This window comes from Leptidea sinapis, chromosome Z (genome assembly GCF_905404315.1).
Source record: "Leptidea sinapis chromosome Z, ilLepSina1.1, whole genome shotgun sequence".
Classification (NCBI taxonomy): Eukaryota; Metazoa; Arthropoda; class Insecta; order Lepidoptera; family Pieridae; genus Leptidea; species Leptidea sinapis.
The window spans coordinates 33,552,660-33,572,704 of NC_066312.1; the positions used below are offsets into that span (position 1 = coordinate 33,552,660).

At 34.5% G+C, this 20,045-nt stretch overlaps 1 protein-coding gene across 2 annotated transcripts in view; it reads left to right on the top strand.

Moving 5' to 3' along the window:
• Positions 1–20,045, top strand: part of LOC126979146 (sodium-independent sulfate anion transporter-like) — a 36,704-nt gene that overhangs the window by 3,385 nt on the left and 13,274 nt on the right. The window contains exons 1-4 of one of the 2 annotated variants that reach the window (XM_050828380.1): positions 6,804–6,859; positions 12,363–12,497; positions 14,583–14,653; positions 18,949–19,141. In XM_050828380.1, coding sequence (XP_050684337.1) covers positions 6,853–6,859; positions 12,363–12,497; positions 14,583–14,653; positions 18,949–19,141 — 406 coding nt within the window. In that variant the 5' untranslated portion in view covers positions 6,804–6,852. Of the gene's footprint in view, positions 1–6,803; positions 6,860–12,362; positions 12,498–14,582; positions 14,654–18,948; positions 19,142–20,045 lie in introns of those variants that run through there. The other variant, XM_050828379.1, reaches the window with a different exon arrangement.

Consider the following 20,045-nt stretch of genomic DNA (forward strand, 5'->3'; position numbering starts at 1 on the left):
ACTTATGGTAATTAAGGTACTTAAATCATTAATATAACCGGACTAGAGTCTAAAAGTCAACCCTATTTGGGAGTGGCTTTTATTCAGAATTATCTTACAAAGACGAATATTAAGTGGAAGAGCCTAGTGGAGGAGTATGTTATACTAATTCAAGATAGACATTTTTGTTGAGAAAACTTGACTAGACGAGTAACACGTTCAGTGTCATCGCTATGCGCTCGTCACTTTGAGACATATTATGTTATTAAACTCTAATTAGCCCAGAAATTACATAAGCTAATATATAACCGTTCAGATAAAAACGGCTGGATCACTTGCCGTTGCGTAGAGACGTCGCTTCATTGTGTCTTCTACAGTATTTATGACGGGGAGTGTTCCGAAGAGCTGTTTCACCTGATTTCTGCCGCCGAATTCCTTCGAACGACACGTCTCAAATTACAATATCAACCCCACCATCTAGATTTGTGGCGTTCCTTTTCAGTGCGGTTTTCAAGGAACTTTCTTTCACGTACAATCAAGCTGTGGAATGAGCTTCCTTCTGCGGTGTTTCCAGGACGTTACGACATAGGTACCAACAAAAATAGCGCGTACACTTTTCTAAAAGGCTAGCAATACTCCTGTAACTTCTGAATTGCAAGAGAACGTGGGCGGCTTTGATCACTGAACATCACGTGACCCGTACAATCGTTTGTCCTCCCTCCTTCCATAAAAAACACAATAATGCTTGCATATTACTGCTTTGACGTTGAAAAAATCGCTACTTTGGTACCCACGTAAGTGAAATTATGTGCAAAGAAGATCGCTACAGACTGGTATAATATTCTGTAATTCTCATTCATCATAATATCAGCCGAAAGACGTCCACAGCTGTACAAAATTCCTGCGCTACCCTCTTCCAACGTATTCCGGCGATCTTGACCAGATAATCAGTCCATCTTGTGGGGGGCCTACAAACACTGCGTCTTTCGGTGCGTGGTCGCCATTCGAGGGCTATACTGCCCCAACGGCTATGTGTCCTGCCCACTGCCACTTCAGTTTCGCAATGATCTGGTCTATGTTGGTGAATTTGGTTTTCCTAACGTTCACCTCATTTCTGATTCGATCTTGCAAGGAAACTCCGAGCATAGCCCTCTCCATTGCCCTCTGAGCGACCATGACATTCCTCATAAGGCCAATTGTTAGCGACCACGTCTGCATCTAGATAATATTCGATTATATATATATTTAAATAAAAACAAAAAAAAATTGCGTTAAAATATTGCGTGGGGTGATCGCCAAGTATAATCGTCTGTTTATAACGGACAGAACAATGCTGCAAACCTTGTAACGCAGCATCAGCAAATATAATATTCAACGCAATATAACCAGGTTTTTATAGTTTGTTGATACGAACTTCTTAATATCTTAAATGCTATAAGACGTTGAGTATATATTTACATTAGAAATCTGTGATTATCTAATCGTGATTAACATAATATACAGCTTAACTATACAATGTTCTCTCGCTTGATAAATGACTGACGAAAAGTAAGATTTACACAAGGATTGTCTTTGAAGATAAATTACTAGGTCCTACATTTTACTTTATCGTTGTTTCGCTTCGTTGTATGCCTTCACGTAATTCACAATATTATTGATAGCCGCAATAGGTACTTCAAATTGGCCCATTCTAGAGCTATTCCAAAGCCCAGGTTCGAACCCATATGGAGTATTGCTGTCATCTCTGGTCTGGCGCACCCCAGTATCAGCTCGAACCATTTACTCTCGCGCAACGCAGAGCTGCTAGATAGTGCTCTGTGAACGGCTAGATCACTTGGCGTTGCGTAGAGACGTCGCGGTCGCCTCATTGTGTGTCATCTAGCGCATTTATGACGGGGAGTGTTCCGAAGAGCTGTTTGAGCTGATTCCTGCCGCCGGATTCCACTTCGCACGACACGACACAAATAAGTACCTATATCATCGCTACCTTCTGGATATGTGGCGTTTCTATAGAGTGCGGTTTTCAAGGAACTTTCTTCCGCGTACAACCGAGAAATGCACTTCCTTGTGTATTTCCAGGATATCGTCCTGGACTTCCGTCATGAGCACCTCCGAAAAAAACCGCGTAGGTATACCTTTCTAAAAGATTTAACACTACTTAAGGCTCGTTGGTCCTCCTTTAAAAAAAATCAAATAGTCTCACGCGTCAGTAAGTAATTTAATTCAATCTAACTTTAATCGTTGACGCTAATCGTGATCTGCACTATTAATTTTGCTGACGTTACATAATATGAAATGGACAATATATATTATCTACTGAATGTTAAATACATTATGTATGAGTAGATCGGGTCGTATTACAAACTTATGTAATATTTTATTTATTTATGTTGCAGTTTATTTCCGACCGAATTGTATTTAAATATTATAGAGAGGTAAAGTTTGTATGGGGTAAACTCTAGATCTACAGAATGGTTTTTGTAAATTCTTTTACCAATAGAAAGCTAAATTATATGCGAGTGTCATAGGCTAAACTAAGTTAAGCCAAAAATGTTAAGGCGTTTTTTGTTGGTAGTCGGATGTGCAAAGTAAGTCGGAAAATATCAACAAAAACGTTTAGTACGAACGCTGCCTTATTGATGAGAGATATATGATTGTTTTGTGGATAATGGAAGATGGAACACGAACGAATATGGTAATACTGGTAAATGCGGATGAAATCATACAAAAGAGCTCGTATTATAGCTAATATTAAACAAGCAAAGCATTCAATTATAAAAACATATAAAAAATATTAGAACTGATGAAAGAAATTGATTATTCATTAAATTACTATTAAAATCTAATTAGATCAACTAAATAATATTTTTATGAAGCTATACTGCGAATATTTACTTCACTTGAATTGAAGGCATAAAATACATTTTTTGATAAATTCATTTTACTGACATAAATTTCAACTATCACTAGATATTATAAAACAAAGTCCTCCGCCGCGTCTGGCTGTGTGTTCGCGAAAATCTCAAAAACTACTGCACTTTCATTCTGTTTTCACCACTCTATAGTGTGGTTCTTGAGGAAGGTTTCAGTATATAATTGTTATGTTTTTGTATACCTTAACGATATTTATCGGTTTCGGAAAAAAAATAAGCCGTGTGGGAGCTTTCGACGAAAACGCTGTATACCCAACCTACCAACCCTTTAACCCTCCCTGGTGAAATCCCAGTTGGATCACGCTTCCACGGCTTGGAACTCACTGTATGCCTGTACTTAGATATGATTGAAGGCAAGACGAGAACATAAGGATCAAATCTTTTTAAATAAATTGCTTTGATCGATAGTCCTTATTTATTGAACAAAATCAAATATATGGTACCAAAACCTTTAAAGCGAAATTGTCGGCAGCAGTACACATTTCATCTTTCACAAGTTAATCGTAACTACCGCAGAAATAAATTTCTCCAAAGGTCATGCGATAGGTATAACAATAAATACCAACATATTGATATATTCTTTCATAAGTACGGGATTTGCATCTGAAATCTATTTTTTACTCCATAATTCTTTAGTTTTTGGAGAAAAGTTTCATGGTGGACGCAGTTAAATGCTTTGGACAAATCACAAAAAATGCCCAATGCACCCTTTGACTCTTTCCATGCGTCCAAGATGTGTTCAATGAGTCTAATACCCGGATTAATTGTTGATAGGCCCTAGTGAAACCAAATTGATTATGTTATAATAATTTACAAAAATGCATTTGTAGCTGCTGAAGTAAAAGTTTTTCTAAAAATTTACGACTATTTTAATTTATTTTTAAAACAGGCAGCACTGAAATATCCAGGGTCAATAGAACGGCCCGATTTATACAAAGGTATAAATTTGCTACTTTTCATGAGGTCAGGGAACACACCTTCATCTATGCAATCGTTAAATATTATTGCTAATTTAGGTGCTATAATATCAAGTATGTATTTTACAATATTAGGTGAATGGCCCTATAGGTTTTTTGTATTTTTTAAGTTAATTGATTTGAAGATCTTTAATTCATCGCTACCTTTAACATACTTAAATTTCAAATCAATGGAATTACTGGTACGTGTAATTTAAGCAAATCCAGTGGGACAATGCAATTATAAAATCGAGAGCAAAATTAAAAAAAAATAAACATCTTAAATTGGCTTAGTCGAAAGAGTAAGTCTTTTGAGAGGCAATGTATTACGAAATTCAAAAGTTGTTAGAAACACGTTCGTGCGGTAAATATTACTATAACACAAATTACTTTCTTAATAATACCACAGATTGTGAATGGAGAGACCGCCAAATAATAATAAATTTTATTGTACGTAATTACATTGCAACCATATTTAAAGTAAAATAAATAGAGTTAAAAAAGACTAAAAAACACGCTTTTATAGAAAACCGAACTTAATAGAAAAGAAATTTAAAATTAACCTCAATTCCTGCCTAATAAACGATAAATGAAAATTATTTAAAATATCAAAAATCTTATTTTGCAAAATGAAAAATGGTATTATTTTATCAAATTAATGTATTGTTATCTGTCCTCGATAAATCTACGAAGTTTGAACGAAAAGTGGCCGTTTAAAGTGGAGCAAAATCGCGCCTAAATGAGTCTGTTACAAACAAACATACATACAGGTGAAGCTAATAAAAAGCAAATAAAAAAAGCCCTCTGAGTTTCTTGCGCCCGTTCTTTTCAGGTCTCAGGCATATCTACATTTCGTATAGTTGGTAGTTTTTGACTTTCAATAAATTATATCACATTCTATTTGAATAAAATATTTGAATTTGAGTTCTAAATTTGCAGTTCTATTTCACAGCAATACATACTACAAATAGTTTTTAAGCCACTTTCCCTTTCAAGTGTTTCCATGCCGTGGAACCGGATTCTTTTCACTTTTCCTTTTCCGAGTCTTATAATAAAATTATAATACAGTATATTTTTATATGATTATAGAAGTTGCGGTATTAATGACCGAAGAAAAATAAGTCAGCAGTTTAGCTGCATAATGTTGTGTAAATATTTTGTTAAAAAAATATTAGTATCGAGTTGCAACACTACTGAATGTGACTGTGGGTATCAAAAGCTAACCTATAATATAATATAACAAGTCAAGACAAATACTTTTATAAAAGTAGGTTCGAAAATCACTTTCAAATCGTCAAAAATTTTGTACACCACCACCGATTTGTATATGTTCGTCTGTTGAGAAGATTCGGAAAGAAACTCAACGATAATCTATTAAAATTTTTGTACTAACAAAAAAACTATACAAGTAGCACTATTATCGAATAATAGAAAATAGTTACATTATCATAAAGTTACAGTCAAAACAATTAAAATGTTTCTACTTTTAAAAACGGTGTGTAAAAGAATAAATGTTTTTTTTAATACAATATAGTTATAGCTTACAATTTATTAACACACACTTAAACTTTAGGAAGCTTATCTGTGTGTGAAGCCGCTTAAAATTAAATTACATAATATTTAAAAAGAAAAGAACAATTTATACAGTTATTACAAGATGTTATTTTAAACAATAACAATAAAATGCAAAATAAAACCAAATGTTGAATTGACCAAATAAGTAAACGGTTCTTTTTAATATATATAATTTTATGTTTGAGTTGATTAATAAAACAAAATACAATATTTTTTACTGATGGGTAAAATAGGTAGTAGATCTTTGGCTAACACAGTTACTTAACGAATTTATTAGAAAAGTATGATAATTAAACGTATTATTGATAGATATTTAAGTATATACTTAACTATTCTGATATATATCTTTTCTATTCTGATATATAATCTTTTCTAATATTTGAGAGATAACTATTAGAAGAGATTCACATTGGCAAGACCTCCACTCCTTTTTTTTAATATAAAGGATGTATAACGGAGCATATCAGTTCTTGTTGAAAAATACCTTGATCAGCGAAAGCAGACAAAGTCTCCAAAGTTTTTTTCATTTTATTGAATTTGGTTCCGAAATTTTCATAGCCCGAGGCAGTTTCCGATTTTAACTTACTTATTTTTGTTGCTACTTCTGGAGGCACGAGTTTTAGTACTTCAATTATATCTACTTGTGTGGGAAATCGATTAAAATATTGCTGAACAAGATGAGGAGTGTTTAAAATCCCAGAAGCTAAAGTTTATCCAAAATTCATGAAATAACTGTTTAGAGCAAGCAGATTCTGGAGGGGTAGATTTTATGTGTATAATTAAATTGATCGGATATGTAATAGTTAATGTATGAACACGTGTTAAACCAATAAACGTTAACCAACAAAGTGTTCATTCTAATGAGATCGAATTCATCACATTCACGCTCTTTATTAAGAATTCATAAATAAAACGATTTTTGTGTCCTGGAAGTGTTAGTTATTCCATATTTAAAGAAGCACTAGAGCAGCCGCATGTTGTCTGTGCTTCAAATACTAAATACAAAAATCGCCGTACTTTTATTTGTGCCCACTGCCCATATTATTCTTGACATTTTAAGGCCACGCTACCTATCGAAAATATAAATACATAATATTTTAACATTCGGTAGCCACAATTATTTTTAATTATTCATTAAAGTTAAGTATGTATTTCTTCATTACATTACGGATTGGAAATTGGAAAGGGTAACTTTTTCAATTTTCATTGTCATCAACTCTAACATTAATTATCAATTTATCTATGGCAATATGCGCTTCTCAGTGACAGTTAATAGCAAGGTATCGCAATGCGCTTATAGTGGACTAGCAGCTTTATGCTACAGACTATGTTCTTGAATAAAATCATTAAGATATGAACGAGGATACGTTATTCACGTGCATTTTGTGTTAATCCGAGAAGCACTTACGATGAGCGGTATGTATTGTGTATTGTTTAAGTTGATTTGTAACGCTTTTGTTATAAATAGATAATGTTAAGTGGAAGGAATATTTTGCAATAAAATGTACTTTTTACCAACTTAGCTTCTGTGTAAGGTGGGTAAGGTTTTATTTTTGTTAATTAACGACGGTACAGCTTTTTTCGTTGAGGCTTACATTACCAACGATTACTATCTTATTTTTTCTAATACCTTATCATCCATTTTTCTAGAAAGCATTGTGCACTATTTGTAAAATAGTTAGTTACAATGCTTTGTATCAAAATGTTATATTCCTGTTCCGAATTAATTCGGCGTCCAGGCTTATTCATAAGTAGAATTGTGATTATCTTTAGTATGGATATAGATCTTATAACTCTTAACCTAACTTTATGTCTTGCCTTTTTACGTGGTACTTGAGTACCGGGTACTTTATAAACAAGTTATTATAATTACTCTTGTATCATCAAGTTTCAAGTTTAATCGTAAGTTATACAGCCGTCATCTGCACACTTGTAATGTTTGGTAATTACTATTTGTTTAATTATATGTTATTTGTTTGGTATTATGCCGGCACACTATTTTATTATACTTAAATAGTGCAGTGTACACAGAATTATACAATCATCTACCGCTAGAATTAAAAATCTTACCACACAAACGATTTTCTGGATTCCTGCTAGACAACATTTTTGATAGTGGTCAGGATTTTTTTTATTATAAATATTCTTTATGGATGCTTATTAAAATTAGCCGAATAGAAGAGACTACTATAAATTTAAGATCTAGACACAATAACCAATAGATTTTTATTTCATTTCACTAACGTATCTTTTTTATTTGCTTACTATGTATATGGGAAGGAAACAAATATGAAATTCTACTTTTCAAAAGAAGCTTAAAATTGCATTGATATCAATAACACCATTTGACAACCGTTTCGTTAATAACATTAACGTGCTAAAACTAAAATTAAAATATAATTATGTAGCTTTTAATGAATTCTGTAATTAATTTATGTTTTTATTATGTTTCGAAATTTAAGATTATAACACTTCAATTTCAATTTAGTATGTATTAAATTGTTTATGTATTTTTGCACCACGTGTTCTCATCTGTGAAATTGCAGGAACACGATTTTTGGACTTGTTGTATAATTTTATGAATTGATATATTATTGTGTGTTATGTGTTTGTGAACTTAAAACAAATAAATAAATTAAAAAACAGACGAATTAAAAAAATAACAAAGCCATATTTGAATGATCTAGGTTACTTAGACAACCAATAGATACAGAACGCTTAAGATTTTATTTTACAATATGAATAGCTAAAAAAAAAGTGTGCGTATACTTGTTTGCACGCAAGAAGTTATAATTCTTTGGCCTTACGAAGCAAAAAGCCTTAAAATGATTTATTCCTCGTGCTATTCTACGTTTTTAGAAAGAACAATTTTGTAAAAATCTTGCAAAGATGGCTTTGACAATTAATTATTAAATAATGAATACGGCTATATGGGCTTGAACCCTTTGCCTGTCGTAATTATGGACGAAAAAACCAAAAAAAAAAAAAAATAACGAATGACGCAAACGTCATAAAATTTTAGGAGCCAACTGTGATTTTTGTGTTACAGTAATGCGCGCGCATCTTAAAATTTAACTCTCATCATTTTTTCATAACGCGCCTAAAGACGAAATAACTTCAAAAATGTAATTCACAAATAATTGTAATATTGGTTAGATGTTCCGTCGTGAAACACGTGTTGGACGAGTTTATGTGTGTGTTGTAATTTATTTTCGCTAGTGTGTAAACGTGTTTATTTTGCGCAAACGGAGATGGAATACTAATGTTATTTTAATACTATTATGGTGTTTATAACGTTATACAAATTTTATTGCACGATTCCGCCTGACTTTGAATCCATCATTTGCATGTGTGGTGTTCCTCCACAGTGCGGATTTCAAACAACTTTCTTCCATGTGTAACCTAGCTGTGGAACGAGCTTCCTTGTGCGGTGTTTCCGGGACGATACGATATGGGTGCCTTCAAAATATAAAAAAAGTTGTGTGTACGCAAGTTATTCTTCTTTGGCGTATTAAAGCAAAAATTATACCTCGTGTTATTTTACGTTTGTAGTAAAAAAATATTGTAATAATGAAGGCGTTAATTACAACCAATAAAAATATTAATATACCGCTTTATTAAGTTAAATAACGTGTACTTAAATATAGTAAAATTATTTTTATACAATTAGAGAGAAATTATTATATGCTCGGTAGCTGAAGTATCATACAAATGGTATGGTTGAACAGCTAACGTCAGGGTGTCGAATTTGCGTGACTCTGAAAACTTTTCCCTAACGGGTCAAATGAATAACTTCAAAGAGTGCGTAGGTACACCTTTCTAAAAGGCCGGCAACGCTCCTGTGATTCCTCTGGTGTTGCAAGAGAATGTGGGCGGCAATGATAATTTAACATCAGATGAGTCGTACAAAGACGTACGTTTCTAAATAATCATTCGAAGAAAATTAACTCAATATTAATTGCTTGTTTTAAGATAATATATGTCTATGGAGAGTTCTCCTCCGGTGAAATGCTCCATATCTGCAGTTGAGGACTAAACAAAATCATACATCTAGTTCGTGTTTTATAGGAAATAGAACTAGCCGGCTCTGTGTGTCAAGGACGACATCAATTGTCATTGTATGATGTTCGACCATTTTTAATTAGATATAACCACGCGATTTTAATTATTGTAGTCAACTTTATCAGTGTTCCGCCGTGATAGACTCTGAAATACGAGATCGAGAATCGGTTCAAATTCAAGATTATCGATTGTTTCGATTCCAAATTTCAAATAGTATTGCGGTTTTATCTACATCATGCATATACTATATAAAAGGGTTTGGTGGTTTGTCACGATAAATATGGGTTAATAAAGATAGGCCCCCCACAATATGGACCGACGATCTGGTCAAGATCGCTAGAATACGTTGGATGAGGGCGGCGCACGACCGATCGTTGTGGAAATCTTTGGGGGAGGCCTTTGTCCAGCAGTGGACGTCTTCTGGCTGACGATGATGAAATAAAGCACTTGAATTGAAAATACTAAGTTGATTTTTTGAACAATTTTTTTTCACGAGGAAAGATACGAAACTAGCTTAATTTTTACCTGATGGTGATAAAATTCTTGTTTTTTTTTATGGAAGTGGAGGACAAACGAGCTTACTGGTCACCTGTTGTTAAGTGATCACCGCCGCCTACATACATCTTGCAACACCAAAGGAATAGCAGGAGCGTTGGAGGCCTTTTTGGAAGTTGTACGCGGTTTTTTTGAAGCTACTTATGTCGTATTGGAAAAGCCGCGAATAGAACTGATTATATGATATAAACTTAAATACTCCAACGAATTGTTATAAGTCTTAGTATCTCAATGCAATGAACTTGGAGCGGTTGGCCCCAAGTAAGTAGAACACCCTCCTTACTAGTGTAGACTCACTGCAGTCTTCTTCTTCCATAACAATCTGAATTATTCTTATTATGTTATTTTTGACTTAGATTATTTTTTATGCATCTTTAGGTATTATGTTTAATTATAACCAGATAAGATAATTTTTAATGCTAAATTAGGGTCATATTAAAAACAGATAAAATTTAAGTCGCCAGATTGAAATAGATAAAGTAATATAATGAGGAAGCTCGTGGTCGCTCAGCGGGCAATGAAGATATGGATATGTTCAAAATTTCAGTGCGAGATTGAATCAGTAATGAGGAGATCCGTAGGAAAACCAAAGTCAACGGCATAGCTCAGCTGGTTGCGAAACTGAAGTGATAGTGGGCAGGGCACATAACTCGTCTAACATATGACCGTTGGGACAGGAAAGTTCTCGATTAGCGACCACGTACCGGAAGACGTAGTGTTGGTAGGCAACAAGATGGAACGGCGATCTGGTCAAGATCGCTGGAATAGGTTGGATGAGGGCAGCGCGGGACCGATCGTCATTACGATCTATGGGGGAGGCATTTGTCCAGAAGTGGATGTCTTCCGGCTGGAATGATGATGATGATGAAAAATGAAGTGACAGAAGCCAGGGACATCTACGGCATATCTTTTAGGTGGAAAGTGATCACGAAAGCTATTATTATATCGTTTATAATTCGTTCTCTATCGAGTTTTCTTCTTAATTAACAGTACATGAAGATATTCTCTAACAAATTCAGATAATTAGGCCATAACATGAAAACTACACTTCGCGGCCCCGCCGTTACAATTATACTCGAATAACAATACATACATCCAGGCATGATCCTATGCGGGAATCGAACCCAAATAGACTTGTGAATATGCACTGATGGCTTCACCAATCATAGCCATGGGTGGTTGTTTCACCACTCTTCCATACTAAACTAGCACTTGCCGTCACGTGAACCTCTATCCGTTTTCCCCCTCGTTTATAAAAAAAAACAAGCAATATTCGTTGTGGTAGTTTATTTTTAACTCGTGACAACCCCGGCCCTTGCGTCTTCTGCTCGTTTATGCTACCCTGGTTGTGTAATATTAACTCAACAATTTGTTCAAAATGGCCATTGCTGGCACGTTCTAGCGAACAAACCTAATTACACGCTTTTTATTAGCTTCACCTATATGTATATTTGTTTGTAACCGACTCATTTGGGCGCGATTTTGACCCACTTTAAATGGCCAGATTTCGTTCAAACTTCGTAGATTTATCGATGACAATACATTCAATATACAATTATTCCATTTTTCAATTTGCTAAATAAGATTTTTGTTAATAACTTTCATCAACCGTCTATAAGGCAGGATATGATGTTCATCTTAAATTTCAATATTTTAGTTCGGTTTTCTATAAATAGCGTGTTTTTTTACTACTGTTTATTTTCAATTAACTTTTTGTAAGTATATTATGAGCAAAGTCTTAGTACGCTACATAAATCTAAGCCTTACTGGTGCTCTTCATACACAACTAAAAACCGAACTTTTTTATGAGCCTAAAATATTATGCTTTTTTTATTATTATTTTTAAATTTAGCATAGAGACGTCGCTTCATTGTGTGTCTTCTATCGCATTTACCACGGGAGTATTCCGAACAGCTGTTTCACCTGATTCCTGCCGCCAAATTCCACCTTCGCACTACACGCCACAAATTAAAATATCATCCCCACCATCTGTATGTGTGGCGGTCCTTCACAGTGCGGTTTTCAAGGAACTTTCTTCCACGTATAACAAAGCTGTGGAATGAGCTTCCTTGTGCGGTGTTTCCGGAAAAATACGACATTAGTACCTTCAAAAAACCTTCCTTAAACGCCGGCAACGCTCCTGTGATTCCTATAGTGTTTTATTTATTATTTAACACCAGGTGACCCGTACGCTTGCTCCTTTTCCATAAAAAAAGATATTTGCATAATTCTTGTGTATAACATTGTCTGTTGCTGTATTTTCTCCGATAAATATATAAATAAATAAACTTCTTTTTTTTAGGCCACAGAGCAGGCAGAAGTGCTCGCAGAACCATGGTGAAACTGTGCGGCTTGCAGTCATGGCGCAGGCGGATACCGATAACTGTGTGGCTTCCGAACTACAAACTTGAGTACTTGTTCCGTGATCTTATTGCTGGTAAGCAATTTTTTGTAATCTTTTAAAGTCAAACTCCACTCGAAAATTATTCACTGGCACTTTTTTTTAATAACAATAAGGGACGCGTTGATCAGGACGTTCACCTAATTGATACGCCCTGTCCTTTACAATGCAGTGCCGCTCAGGATTCATGGAAAACCCAAAAATACTGAGCAGCACTACAATTGCGCTCGGCAACATGAGACATAGTCGTTTAGTCTGATTTGCCCCTGTAATATCAAAAAAGAGTAAATAAATAATAACAAATAAAACATCAAAAGACTTAAGAGTACATAGATAGTCCTCAATCCGTAGACACTATATTTTTTTTTAATGAATAGTATTATACACTTATTTAAATAAGTGAAATAATTTAAAAAGTTAAACTTTTAGAGTTTTAATTAACAAAAGTTCCAGCAGAAAAGCGCCCGTGACCGGACCAGCAATCGCTTTCGTCGTTATTTAAGGGAAGCGATTCTATTCGATCATATTATCTGTAATAATAATAATAATAATAAGTAGAATCTGGAATCAAAGTAAAGTTTACGTAATTCCAATAGTCCTTTCCACCACAGGTGTTATCCCAAACTATCTGTTACATAGTCTCACACTAGAATTAAAGAAAACCGTTTATGTCAACTTACAAAAAACCGCCATCTTAAATACATGCCGAATTATAAGAAAGTTCTTGCAAATTGAAGAACACGACATTCCACCCAACACATAATTTAACACAGCACACGCTGCATTTACTTGGTTTGGACTTTGGACCACTGCATTTACTACAGACAAACCAGCTAAAGACTGAGAAAAATTATCAAATACTAGATGACCCAGCAAACGTTGTATTGCCATCATAATTAACAACTGAAGTTAATCTACCAACTATAGGTAGCTAAAATTAAGTTTGTTTTTTAACTCCTGAGAAATTTAGACAGATACAAAGATTCGAATTAGTTATTCATTTTAAACTATTCTTTCAAATTTGATTTCTGAATAACGGGGGACACATCAAAGGAAAAACAAAATTGTTGGTTTTATTTCATTCCGAACACTTTCATATTTATTCACCTTTTAAACCATCCCTGGACTTACACAATTAATTCAAGACCAAAATTAGCCAAATCGGTCCAGCCGATCTCGAGTTTTAGCGAGACTAACGAACAGCAATTCATTTATATATATATAGATAATAATAATAATAAATATATTAGTATATGTTTTTGTAATGGTATACTGCATGTGTGTCGTGTTGTTATATCTGTGGCACTGGTATGTATGAGATGTATGACGCGATGACAATTATAAACATGATTAACTCGATGGATTAACAATATCTATAATGATTGTTGGCTACAGAATACTATATTAAACTCTAAGGCTTGTTTTAACCGGAACATAACCGCGTACACATGGCATTAATACCGCGTAAATAGTAAATTAATAGACACAGTTTCTGTAAAGCATTTCCAACGAAATTAAATGGCGTCTGTCTTTCATTTTAATATATAATGTACCTACATACCTTCACAAAAAAAATAATGGTGTTACATATTTCCTATATTCATGCGTCTAATCAAATTAGCCAATTTTGGAAACATCCTGTTTTAGGTCATATAGAGAAAGAGAAGTAAGTAAAAATACTACAGCTAGTAGTACTTAGTTGTGGTAGTGCTTGAGATACCAACATACCACTGGTTTTCAGCAGCCCAGTGATATTTGAAGTAGACAGTTGCTCCCCATTGTAATAAATCTAAATCCACAAATGTATAAATATATATTATAGGCATCATCATAATTATATTCAATCATATTACGAATTTATACTGTCACTAGCCGTTCCCGCCCGCCTCTCGGGGCGAATTTTAAAATGTTTATAAATATATATATATATAAATGAAGGAACGTAGGAATTCGAAAAATAGGTAGCCATAAAACATCTAGGATAAATTTCGCATCGAATGATGGGAATTTCGTTTCGATACAATCAGTGGTTTAGGCGTGAAAAGCCTCAAACAAAGACCATTTTCATCATATATACTATATATAGAAGATAGACATAATGAGGGTATCAAATAATTTCAGGTATTACAGTCGGCTTGACGTCGATACCTCAGGGGATCGCGTACGCCATGATTGCTGGTTTACCGGCCCAGGTAAATAATTATTGAATTATTTCACAATTCCATACAAAAGCACACTTAAAACTGTCCTCAAATATATAGACACATATATGGATATTAGATATGAGGCTTATAATGCAGATTAAGCCTTACCGCCAACAGTATGTTCAAATGCAAATATTTTTATTCAAAATAGGATATGACATGATCTCCCGTTATTTATATCTCAACATGCATTTTAAATCTGTAATATCTTCGAAAATATTCATTAAAATTGTATGCTGTAAAGGGCTATATTGATCTATATTAAATGGACATTGTATTTAAAATAACTTCGTTTATAAGCCATTATTTCTCGTAAAAAGTAATAGATAAAAAATGATTACTGTGGGTATCCCTAAGAGATAAACATCGCGGACTTTTTGTAGATAGAACACTATTTTGATCTATCTCATAGGGTTCTGCTAGCGTTTGCAATGTAAGCGCATAAAAATGTGTTCATTTACGACATCATATTAAGCCTCATACATACGTAACGATTTATCGTAGCGATAAATCTGTGCAGACCAGCAGTTTGCGCAGTTTTAACGATAATCGTTCGTCGGTGGCAGTTGCAATTTCTATCAGATAAATCGTTGTCGATTACATTTGCACAGTTTTATCGTTGCGTGTGGAAGGCGATCGCTCGATCGCTCAGTTTGGCAGTACTTCACAGACCTTGCTAGTGTGCGCACGTGCACATCGCTTTCACAGAAACATGTCGGAAGACGAAAGAGTTGGACATCGCGAACTACTTCAAGATTTTATAGAAAGCTACAGAAACGAAACTTGCCTTTGGAAGACTACATGTAAGGATTACCACGACCGCAACAAAAAAAATGCCGCCTATGACAGGCTAATCGACAGTGGTTAAGAAGATTAAAAATCTTTGAACTACATATAAAAAAGAGCTCAATAAAATAAGCAGTTAATCTTTCATGAGGACTTATAGCTTCTCTCATCACAGTGTCTTGTTTCTTTGTTAGTGGAAAAACTAAAGCCAGCAGATTAAAATATGCCTCTTCATTCATCCTTGAATAGTTATGCCAATCTTGCGGAGCGAATTTCAACTCAGAAACAAGTTGGTATGAGAAAATTGCTTCCTTTTCCTTTTTCTTTAAACACATAACCGGGCCTAATATAGCAAGTGCATTATAATCTTCCATTGTGAACATGTATCTTGCGCGAGCTTCTGCGGAGAACTGCCCGATCGACGTCGATATCGGAGGCGTATGGAGGCACTAGGAACGTTCGATTTATCTGCACAGTCTGAAGTCATATGAGCCATCCTCATGAATCACTCTATCTGTTTAAAAAATCGCATCAAAATCCATTGCGTAGTGTTAAATATTTAAGCATACATAGGGACAGACAGCGAGAAGCAACTTTGTTTTATTACACGCTTTTTACTAGCTTCACCTGTATGTATGACCCATTTTAAACGGTCTGATTTCGTTCAAACTTCGTACATTTATCGAGGGCCGATGACAATAAATTAATTTCATAAAATTATTCCATTTTTCAATTTGCAAAATAAGATTTTGTCAATTCATATATTTTTTTCATCATTCGTCGATAAGGCATTGATGTTCGTTTTAAGTTTCAATCATCTTTTTAACCAAAGCGTATTTTTTAGATTTTTTAAAGTTTTTTTAAAGTTTTTTTAAAGTTTTTTTAAAGTTTTTCTAAAGTTTTTTTAAAACTATTTTTATTTATACTATGTAGTGATGTAGTGATTGATTACATGCGACGAGCACTTAGTAAAATACTTTAATTTTAGAATAGTATCAATTATTGTTCTCGGGTCAAATTAATAATAGGTTATCTACACTTTTATATGATACAGATTTTTTGTTTACCTAAATAAACTATGTATTGAATGAAAGTAACTGATTACTTCTCTTAATTTTTGTGTGAGATATGAACCGTATCTATCGTAAGTGATAACCTTAACCAGTTCCATAATAGGTACGTCTTGTTGTCAAGAAGCAGTTATTGTATACTTACTTGTGTTCCTGTATTACTTACTTAACTATGACAGGATAAGTCCACATTGCAATCTCAACAGAACAGTAAGAACAGCATCAAAGTCAATATTTTTTTTTAAATATAAGGGACGAGACGAGCAGGATGTTCAGCTGTTGGTAATTGATACGCGCTACCCATTACAATGTAGTTCCGCTCAGAATTCTTGAAAAACCAGAAAATTCTGAGCAGCACTACAATTGCGCTCGTCAACATGAGACATAAAATGTTAAGTCGCATTTGCCCAGTAATTTCACTAGCTACGGCGCCCTGCAGACCGAAACACAGTAATGTTTACACATTACTGCTTCACGGCAGAAATAGGCACCGTTGTGGTACCCATAATATAGCCGGCATCCTCTGCAAAGGAGCCTCCCACTGGTAAACTTTATTCAGTTAGACTTAAACTAAGCGCTTCTGAATCGTCACTATTAATATTAATTTTAAATAAACTGAATGTACCATTTATGTTCGGAATAAGTAGAGGTCGTGAGAAGAACATACAAGAAACTCAACTGCCACTCTCTCAATCAATAGAATATTTTACAATGGCTGTAATATACAAAACAAATTAGTTGTTGTAATTATTGTAAGATGCTGCATCCAATATATGAATCGTGTTTAAAGTTAAATGCGTTTTACATCCTACTAATATTATAAATGTGAAAGTTTGTATGTCTGGATGTATGTTTGAACTTCTTTAACGCAAAATCTACTTAATAGATTTTGATGAAACTTTACAATAATATAGCTTACACACCAGATTAACATATAGGCTATAATTTATAAAACTATAGTATGAATTATACAAAATATAAAAGAAGTGTGATTGTTACTAATGAATACAACTAGCGCCATCTCTTATCAACTAGCAAGCAAAAGATCAATACAATTTATATGGCAAAACAACGTTTGCCGGGTCAGCTAGTATCAAATATTTCATAAAAAGTAATAAAGAATAAACTGTATAAATATAAATTATCGTATATTGGTGCATCAACCTTTAGAACTTAAATTCAATGTTTGTGTAAGGATGCTACATGATGGTGGTGATTTCTGTCACAATTAGTAATCGAGCTGGCACAACAAGCAGCTCCCGTTCAGTAGACGCATGGACCAGCCATCGTCTTTCTTGGTTTGGGCTCCAGGTCTATCCGATTCATACCTTATGTTTCGTATTTTCTTCATGACAAACGCCTGATGCTAAAGAGTTCCGCCCTGCCCGTTACAATACAGGTACTCATTAGGCTACAAATTTCACTAGCTACGGTGCCCTTCAAACCAAAACCCAATAATGCTTGCACATCACGACAAAAAAGGCGCTGGAAATCTGTGCAAAGAAGCCTGTTAAAAATGACAGAACGTGTCCATTTTTTATTTGGGCGATCATATTTAAACATGACATGAGTACCTTCAAGAAATCCGCATCAACACAAACGTCGGCAACGCTCGTCTGATTCCTCTAGCGTTAAAATAGTATGGGAGTGTAATGGTATGGATCACATAGTCATTATGTGATCCTATCGTTCGTTTGTCTTTCTTATCCATAAAAAAATACTGTCAAGGGTGAGTGTTACGTTATTCAAAAGAATTGTTAAAAAACGTTTGTGTGGTAGAGATTACTATAACATAAATGACTTTCTTAATGATACCATAGATTGGGAATCGAGTGACCGCCCTCAGGCTATTAAATAATAAGTTTAATTCTAAGTACAATATTACTTTGTAAACATATTTTTTCGATGAACAAAAAAGCCCTTTGAGTTTGTTGCGCCCGTTCTTCTCAGGTCTGAGGCATTCATTTTGGAATGGGTGGTAGTTTTTGACTTTCAATAAGTGATGTCACATCCCATTTTGAATAAAAATATTTGAATTTGTCCTTACTATTTTTTTTATATGAAAGGGGGAAACCGGCAAGAGCCTCACGTGATAGAAGGTGGTTAGGGGTCAAGATGTGCGTTGCTGGTTTTTAAGTTGGGAGTATGCTCTCATCTTGAAAGTCCCTAAGTCGTATCGGTTTGGGAAGACTAGCCGGTAAATTATTCCACAAAGTGGCTGTGCGAGAAAAGTCTCGCAAAAGGCGCGGTTATAGAATGCCTGACTTCAATGTGATGCGGATGGAATTAAGCATTTTGATGTTAGCTGGTGGTGGAATTAAGAGCAAAATGCAGAGAGAACCCGCATCTCTCTGCATTTTTTTACGCAACGCCGAAGAACCAAGCCGATCGGAGATGACTTGATTTGATATTTTTTCTTGATTTCAGGTCGGGCTGTATTCCAGTATCTTTCCCGGGCTAGTGTACGCGATATTCAGCAGCTGTAAAGACGTGACAGTAGGTCCCACCGCCATCTTGGCTGCACTGCTAGCTAAATATGTCGCCAAATCACCCGACTTTGCTTACCTAGCGTCGATGCTGACTGGATTTGTTATATTGTGCCTTGGCGTGTTACAGTTAGGTATAACCCACAAATTTTATTTAATCAATTCTTATGATAATAAGGGACGAGACGAGCAGGACATTCAGCTGATGTTAATTGAAACACCCTGCACATTATAATGCAGTGCCGCTCTGGATTATTGGTTCGTGACCTTGAGACATAAGATATTAAGCTTTCCCCAGTAATGTCAATAGCTATGGCGCCCTTCCAACTGAAACAAAATAATGCTTACACATTTCTGCTTCACAACATAAAAATCTAGCCGACATCCTGTGCAAAGGAGCCTCCCGCTGGTAAAACCTATACTAATACTTATAATAAGAAAACGTGTAGTTATTGTTGATTTATATTTCATATTTTAGTAACTCCCTGGTGATATGCTGCTAATTCAAAGCCAACTTCTGACTTTGGAATTCTTCTGTCAACTTCAGCATCCCGTGACCATGTATGCTGTAAATATTTTAATATATATGTTCATTTATACCGGCGCGTGCTTTGATTTTGAAAGTCGTTGATCAAGGAGATAGAGAGTATAGTCCTCCCGATTTTTATACTTAAACTAAAAATAGACTACTAGTACAGAAGTCTCACTCACTGAAACATTTTGAAGAAATATCTACTTTAGCCTCAAGTTAATAAGGTGCTTTTTATATGGCACTTAGTTAGAGGCAGGAATCATTTTTCGAATATACGTTATATTTTGTTTGTAAGGAACATAACTTTTTAGTTATGGTCTTCTAGCTTTAAGGTCTTTGAATGATCTCATTGAGTTAAAGTAGAACTTAATTTGACTACTTAGGTAACTTGATAATATTTACGCATGTTTTATTTATCTAAAATTTGGTTACTTTAAAGGTTTCTCCAAAAGGAAACTTTAACTCTATCTCCCGTAGGTATGTTTTCGTCACTATAGCGCAGAGTG